At 35.6% G+C, this 8,683-nt stretch overlaps 1 protein-coding gene across 1 annotated transcript in view; it reads right to left on the reverse strand.

Annotated features, from left to right (window-relative positions):
- Window positions 1–3,245: 3,245 nt before the first annotated feature.
- r3hdml (R3H domain containing-like) overlaps window positions 3,246–8,683 on the reverse strand; it is a 6,461-nt gene continuing 1,023 nt past the window's right edge. Inside the window, exons 2-5 of the mRNA XM_008288311.1 lie at window positions 5,924–6,042; window positions 5,701–5,803; window positions 4,511–4,626; window positions 3,246–3,369 (exon numbers count right to left, since the gene is read on the reverse strand). Of these exons, the coding sequence (XP_008286533.1) occupies window positions 3,246–3,369; window positions 4,511–4,626; window positions 5,701–5,803; window positions 5,924–6,042 (462 nt within the window). The remainder of the gene's footprint in view (window positions 3,370–4,510; window positions 4,627–5,700; window positions 5,804–5,923; window positions 6,043–8,683) is intronic.

Here is an 8,683-nt window from a genome sequence, read left to right on the forward strand (position 1 = left end):
AAAAGTCTTCTGGGGGAATCTTACCTCACCAGTCATTTTAATCTACACAACTTGTTGCTTATGCATGATATACATTTTATTTTCAGATTTTAATGTTGGACTGCAAGGTGGATCGATGGTTAGCACTGTTGCCTCACAGCAAAACGGTCACTGGTTCACGTCCTGGTGAGGACACCTGGCATCTTTAAATAAATAGATAAACAGAGTCACCTTGCAATGAAATGGACTTTAATGAAATTAGCCTATGTGTAGCAACAAGCATGTCACATTTCCTTTAAATTCATGCAAGCAGCATGGCCTTTTCATCTGAATTCATAGAATGAAATGAAATGAAATGAAATGAAATGAAATGAAAAATACAACAATCATTCAGTCAGTCAAATTTGTTTTTTAAGGTGATGGCTGTTGGCAGGAAGGAATTCCTGTATCTCTGTATCTCAGAATCAGCAGCATGCTGAATGCAAACAGATGAACTTCACACAATACACCAATGCAGTGACTTAAAACAAAGGAAATATAATGTGAAATGAGATTATGTGAGAGGTCAAGAATGATGCATTTCCTTTGAATTTGTGCAAGCGTGCACAACCTTCCTATCTGGATGCAGGTGATCAGCGACATGCTAAGTGCACACAGATGAACATCTGGCAAGGCACTATTATAGTGACTTCATACAACGGATATATTTTATGTGAGATATGAGACTATGAGTGGCATCAAGCATGATGCATATCCTTTAACTTTGTGAAAGCATGCACAACCTTCATGAACTGAGATAAAACAGTGCTCCAATTATATGTAATTATCACAGATCATGTATAAAATGAACTATTCATGGGCTCTGAGTGATATTTGATGGTATTTAGGTAGAGGAAATGTTCATACACTGCAGACGATGAGCAGAAGAAATAGGTTGTGTAGCTTAGGGGAGAGACTATGGTATTGGCATGGGATGTGGAGGCGAGCATATCAAGGCCTGGACAGGACCTTCCCAGAGTACGTGTTGAACAGAGGCTCATCTCCGCTTGCATTGGTTAACCATTTCAGGCACCGACTCATGGAAGAAAAGGAACAGAAAGTATATGAGCGCTGGCAGTGAAGATCAGAGGATCTCTATCATAATATCCTTTCTCACTGGGTGGACTGGACTGAAGGAGGGGACGATTGGACAGAAAGGGCCTTGTGATGCCCTGACTCCTCTCTGTCTGAACTAATGCAAAACTCAATGAATTTGGAAAAGTGGACAGCCATTTCTTTTGCTATATTTTTTCCTGTTTATGTTAGGAAACAAAGGTGTTGTATTTTGGTTTGTTACCTCTAGTTAGGCTATCTTGATTGATTTAATGATAGATGTGAATGGCTGTGTTTGGCATTTGTCCACCCTGCAGATAAAACGTGTAATATTATAAATAAGTACCAGAACTCCACAAATTACTCCAGTGGCTGCTTGGGAGTTGGGGAAGATGTGTCTGTTCGTGGTATTAGTCTTAGACTTTAGATAAACTGTATTGATCCACAAGGGAAATTGTTTTATCACAGGAGCACAAAATAAAAATAAAAGATAAAATTATATAACAATATACAAAAAATAAAAAGGTAAAACAGCAAACAGGAAAAAAGAAAACAATACAAGATTTTCATATGTACAATTTATATATTTTTTTTCTTTTGCCAAGTAAAGAAAGACAAGAAAAGAAATAATAAAAAATAAAATAAAATGAAAAAAACATAAAAATAAATACTACTGTAACACACAAAAATATGAGTCTTGGCCTTGTCAAATGTCTTGACCATCACTAGACTACGAGAAACAATTAATAGAATTAGAATGCTTGGATGCGTGGCAGTGCATATCATAAACTTCAGAAGAACAAGCAAAAAAAATAACAGCTCTCTCAATGCCAACTGCTGTAAAACAGAACTGAAGACAAAACACCCAAAAATATTTTATTGATTTATCAAAAAAGACCAATCAGAACCATTTCTAGCACAAATGGCAGCACTGATCAGAATAATGACAAAGTTAATTCAGGAGCTCTGTAAATGTTGCATCTGTAGTTGCTGGCCACCAAAAAATGAGAAAAGTCAGCTTCTCCAACATCACATCTAATGCTCATTGATTAAGACATTATATCTTAGTTTGTAAAAACTGAGGAAAATGAAATGAGATGAATGAAATGAATTAACTTGTTAATTTAAGAGCCTGAGGTGTGCTGTTGGGAAGATTTTGTTTCCATCTCCCTCTGTTTCCAGTCCTTATGCTTAGTTAAACCAATTCACTCATTTAATCCTCAACAAGAAAAGAAGCGTCAGTAATTTTATTAAGTGTTATAATACAAAAAGGCCTTTTTTTTTTTCTTCTTAAAGTAGAAAAATTACAGCCTCGGTCCATTTCTAAAATAAGAGCTGCGAAACAGTCACTAAGGTGCTGATCTAAGCTGCTCTTTACACTTGTTTGTGAGAAACTTCCTTTGTTTGCTGTTTCTGTATATTTTACTGTGCAGCTGTGTGTGCGCGCGCACGTGTGTGTGTGATTCCCTCATATTATAGACCATAAAAGCTGCATTAGTCACCAGTTTTATGGCGGAGAAAGTCTCTGATGGGTAAATGGTGAGCTGTAATGAGGTGAAATGCAGGACAGAAAATTTCCTGCAGCAGCAGTGAATAAACACGAGTCGCAAATGCAGCGGATTATTTCAACGGCTGCACAGGGTCATCAGTTATTTATGACTTCATTAAAGTTCAGTGAGACAAAGAGACAGAAAACTACGGGTTAAACACACTTTACTGTGGGAATGACTTGACAGATAATCATGCTGAATAAATGAAAATATTTTATTTATCAAAAAAAAATCAATAACAATCCAAGGTTAGAATCTCAATAAAAGTGCTTATTTTTTAATGTTAATGCCTCTCAAAAGTCACTCAAGATCACAAAGCCATCAATAACAGTGCAAAATAATAATAATAATAATAATTGTATATATCATTAACTTATTCAATATTACTTTGTATTGATGTAGATAAACAGCAATGAGAGTTAAACTGTGTGTCATTAGAAGTTTTTTTTTTTGTTTGTTTTACAATAAACACTGTGGTAGTGGTAACTGGACAGCCGCGTCATTTTATATTTATCAAACTTGACCTGATATGCAGCTGTTGGCTTCGGCAAAGCTGAATATTTTTCCTTCTTCAATAAAATCTCATTTAAAACATCTTGCTGTGTTGATATCTTTTGACCTTTATTAGAGTTTTCTGGTTTTTGTGTTGTATGAGCACTGGTTCCTCCAGCAGGAGCCTCCATAGCTGGACGGACAGACAGAACAAGGCCTCCCGCTCTTATAGGGAGCTTCTCCCACCCAGTTTCCCCTGAAACATAAGGAAACACAATGATAAATACTGTCTAAGGTCTTGTAATGCATGTTATCATTCAGAACACATTTAAGGATGTTGGGATGGACATTATTCTGTGTCTGCATGAATAAAAAGACCAAACCACCAATTTGTTTATGCATCTCTCAGTATTTTCAGACTTTCCAACTCAGCCCAAACCCAACTCAGCTGTTCCGAAAACAACTGGACACAGTTTTTCCCTTTTGTTGCTGTTGACAGTATGTTTGTTTTGGACTATTTTCAGCTGCAGATTTATTCACATTTGGTGTTCTTGTGAGCTGCAGGACAGTGTGTTGACTAAAAAAACTAGTGTAAAACGATGAATTGTAAAGTATACACACTGTTAAAAAAAAAAAAAAAAAAAAAAAAACAGTAATGTTTCAGCAGCTGGAGTGTCAAGAAATTACTAAAAAAAATAACATAAATTTCCATAATTAAAATGGGTTTTCTGGCCTTAATTTTACATACAAACAACTAATCTATCTAACGTTATAAAAAAAAAACAATTCTTCTTTCTGGCTATTTATCACTTATTGTATCTAATTTTATAAATATTTTTACAGTATTATATTTGAATACAGTTGTATTATCTGTTTAATTAAAAGAAAATATTTGTGACATCAGAACAGCTATTTTATGGTTGTTTACGTTAAAGTTTTTTAAAATTGTTTTCTTACACAAAATATTAAAAATCCCTTTGAATTTTTTATGTTTATTGGTATTTTGATGTGTTTAAAGATAGAGAGAAATTCAAAAAATAAAATGGAAAAATTCAGTAAAACAGTTTTTTTCCGTGAGTTATCAGACATCTAAGTCATACATATGAGTGAGAAAAAACAGAGAATACAAGGCTGACCGACTACATGAGTGAAATTAATGGAATACATTGGGGTTCAAGAAAATACACTTCACCCCTTTCTCTAGCACCTTCATCCTGAAAATATAAACTAAATGTGAAGCTATAACCTGCACTCAGGTTCTGTTGTTTAGCTCATCAGTAGATTTTATTACCAGGCTGCTTGTTTTCATCTTTTTCCAACTTATTTTTTTCATCCCGGCAAAAAGTGAATGAGCATATTTTAGAAAATGCAAATGTGTTCCTTCATATTCCTCTTACTTTATAGAGTAGTTGCAGACCAGCAGTGTCGCTTCTCTCCAGGTGCTGCCAAACACCTGCATGTTGGAGCACTTCCTGACAGCACATCCCACTCTGCTGGTGCTTGCCCAGACCATCTGAGAGAAACCACCGGACGTGCTTTTATGCTCATATGCATAAAGGGAAAGTGCACACATATATACAAAGGTCACTGTGCAAAACTTTAGCCCCTTTGACTTAGAAAACAGTCTCTGTCACCACAATTCATAGCAACTATAAAAGTGGCATATTTCTTGAATCGCTATCTGTTTTTTTGTAGCAAAATTTGCTATGTAAACAGATATGCACTCACTGAAGGAGTGAAATTGGCTCAGGCAGTAGATTGTTGGCTGCAAAAGAACCTAAGTATGATATTTTTTTGATTTACCTCCAGATTCTAAACAATAAAAGTCAATTTAATACGATTATGATTCACACTCACAGTCAAACGCATCACTATTCTGTTCATCACAAATGATGGATTGGTTCTGCTAGCGAGTGGATTTTGTTTGGAATATAAAGCCTGGATAGAGAGATATTATGGCTGTCATTGGCATCTCATGCAAAATCCATCATTTTTATTTGGACTTCTTAAAAGAAGAATTAAATGAAGTGTAAATCTCAGAGGAGGAATAGTTCCATCCTCTCAAAAATGCATTATAACCACCCTCCTCCACCCAAATAGTTTTTATACAGTTCCTAAATAAAATGATGAAGAGGTGATATTTTCTGATGGTCTTTAGTGATCAGTGTATTGCTGTAAATGTGCCTGTTTCTATGTGTGGATGTAATCCTGTGCAACATTCGCTGATAATTTAGACATTTAGATTTTTATCTCTTACGCAACGCTATCATGGAGGTATCTGATCAGACTCTAACACATTCTATGGATTAACAACAGCCAATATGTCTTGATATCATGGAATCAGTCTAGGAATATATGGAGAGACAGAAGAAAGCTGTGTGATAATGTAGGAAAGCTGAAAAAATGTTTATGTTAATTTAGGTTTCTCCTTTTTTCTTACACTCTGTATGATAAAATAAATAATTTGTGTCAGTATTTTTGACATCCTTACTTCACATTTGGTTTTGTTTTTTCTATACAAACACATTTTCATCATTGTACATTGTGTAAATTTGATCTAAGCCATCACAGAAGGCAGTAAATGTACCTGAGTGTAGTGCGAGCACACAGATCCAGTGCATCTGTTGGGGTAGGAGAAATGTTGCCTCTCATTGTACCAGGAGCTGACCAGATCTGTGATGGACCAGTACCTGTCGCATCCAGCACACATTAAATCATTCAGCCTTTTACAGTGCATGCAGTACAAAACAGCTTCTATCTTTTTGCAATCACACAAGGTCCATTATTCTGTATTCAGAGCTCTGCCATACCTTCCTGAAGTGACTGACAGGTTTTGGCCCATATATTTCATGGCTTGTGTCGGACCGTGATCCCAAATGCATCGTGAAGCCCAAGAGGCAGCTGATTTAGCAAGTCCTTCATCCCACAGCTGGAACAGAGAGAGAAAGAAGAAGTAAGAAGCAAAAAAAGATCACAAAGCAACACCACATTCACAGCAAAATATGCAGGTAAAGTTGTCCCTGGCAGTGTTACATAACTATATATAAATACTCGTGGGTTATTATCACTGATGGCCTCACATGTAAGCAGCATTTTATTGTTGTAAATGACTGCAGTGGTGCTAATTCTGTTATCTCTGGAAGATCCATCACATATTTTATTTTCCGACTATCAGTAGACAGCCGCTATAGAGCCTGCAAATGCAAGAACAACTGCTTAAAATGGTCTTTTTTTCTGCACCTTTATCACACTGCTTAAAAAACAGCTGCTGAGTCTTCATGTATCTAGTCACACACATCTACAAAGCTGATCCCTGGGTTTTGATCCTACTAGCATTCATTTTATGCATATGAGTGCAATGTATTTCAAAAGTATGGATGTATATATATATATATATATATATATATATACATGGTTTGCATGTTAATGACTTTATATATGGTTTTACATAAATATGGCTGATTCTGTGTCTAATTGTGTACTTTTTATTTGATTGTCATCCCACTGGAGACAATAAAATACATCTTTGCTGTTTTTTATTGTTTGATGGTTTAATTGTCTGTATAACAATGAAGTAAAGAAAAAACATGCAAAATGTAGATGTCCAATTAATGTAGTGGAGTCAAATGTAACATTTCCCTCTGATATGTGTGACGTAGATGCTCAAAATAACACAAAATACCTCAAAGTTGGACTTAACCTGAAGGAAAATGTAGTTTTATGTTCAGACACCCTACCATTCTAAATGTAATTTTATTGAAATCAGTTTCATTTAATTTTTTTTAGCAGCCATTTACAATCATTGACCCTTTTTTTTTTGTTGCAGAATCCACTTGCAGTCGTCCTCAAATGTATTCATACCCTCCCATTAAAGAAGTAAAAAAAACAGCTGTCACTGAAATACGTTAAAATTGAAATAAGTAATAATAAATACTGCTCTTCTTGATAAAGGTCGATTTCTTTTTCTCTAAAATATCTGGCTATAAGTTAAATTGGCATAAATCAGAGGCTATGGCTGTCTCCAAAGTATGCCAACCAGCTATGGTGAGTGTAGGTCATTTTAAGTGGCTTTCAACAGGGATGAAGTATCTGGGTGTGACATTATGTGCTGACTTATCAGAAATAATGAAAATTAATGACTTCTCTCCTCACTAAAATCAAGAATAGTCTAGAAAAGTGGAAGATGTTGAATTTAACCCTTTGGTTATTGCACTGCAGTTCAATTATTTGTCAATGATGCTTCCAATTTCAATATCTGGAGAACATTTTAAGCAATACAATCAAATGATAACAGATTATCTGTGGAATGGCAACAAGCCAAGGATAAAACTACAGAAGTTGTATATAACATGAAGGGATGGTGGGCTGTCATTAGCAGATGTAGAGCTCTGCAACATGGCTTTTGAGATGAACTAACTTGTGAATCACTGCAAAAGGGAGTGTAATGATGTGGGGTGGGTAACTATTGAACAAGAGACTACTGCCCCCTTCAGTCCATTTGATGTTCTGTCACAAAGAAGCCTACGTAAAGGCCGAGAGCCTAACCCAATTTTGTAGCATTTTAAAAATGTTTGGACTAGATTTCATAAACTACTCAGGATGTCCCCTTATGAACAGTTATATTTATCACTCTGGAACAATCCAGTAGGTGGGAAAGTTGTTTTTTGGACTCCCTGGCTGTCTAGGGGCATTAGAAGTTGCGGATCGTGTTCAGGATAAAACAGGTGAAGCTTACCTGGATCTTAAAACACAGTTTAACTTGAGAGATAAATCAGAATTTTGGAAATATTTGCAAACAACAAGTGTTTTGAGTAAGATACTTAAGCAAATATCTGAACAAGACACTGTTGTACAGACTTACCTTAAACTACCTCAAAAGTGTCAGTCAGCCTCTATGTTTTATAAAATGTCATCTAGAGCAATGTATGATGAGAGTCTTAGACTTGTCTGGCAGCGGGATCTGAATGTAGACATAGATAAGGACTCACGGCATACAATAATTTCCTCTATGGGATGGTTCACAAGAGAGGCATGAGGAAAGCTCACCCATTATAAGATTATTCATCGATTTTATTTTACACCAACAAGGTTGTTCAAAATGGGCATCCTTCAGAATAATATATGTTGGAAATGTAACAGCTATGAAGGCACATTTATTAATGCCAGGTGGGCTTGTCCTGTGATTCAACCATAATGGAAGAAAAAAAAATTAAAACATATGAAGAATGGTTGGGTACACGCTTACCTGAGTCTGCTCAGCTCTATCTTTTGGGAGACAGATCCTGTCTACCCAATATGACTAAAAGTACAAGTGCTTTAGTCCTAACAGGCTTTTTTCTTGCTGCTAGAGTAATTCTTTGCAAGTGGAAAAATCCAGATCCTCTCGTCTTTAAGGAGTGGGATAGTTCCATGACAGATGTTACTTCATATGAGCTTTTAGTTGCCAAACTGCAGAATCGTAAAGAATTATACTTGCAAGTCTGGCAAGTTGTTTCGATCTTATTTAAGGAGCTAGATATATTTTGTTATGTTTCGGTTTTAATTTATATTAATTATATTGTTATTATTAT

The sequence above is a fragment of the Stegastes partitus genome, unplaced genomic scaffold (genome assembly GCF_000690725.1).
Source record: "Stegastes partitus isolate 25-593 unplaced genomic scaffold, Stegastes_partitus-1.0.2 Scaffold12, whole genome shotgun sequence".
NCBI lineage: Eukaryota > Metazoa > Chordata > Actinopteri > Pomacentridae > Stegastes > Stegastes partitus.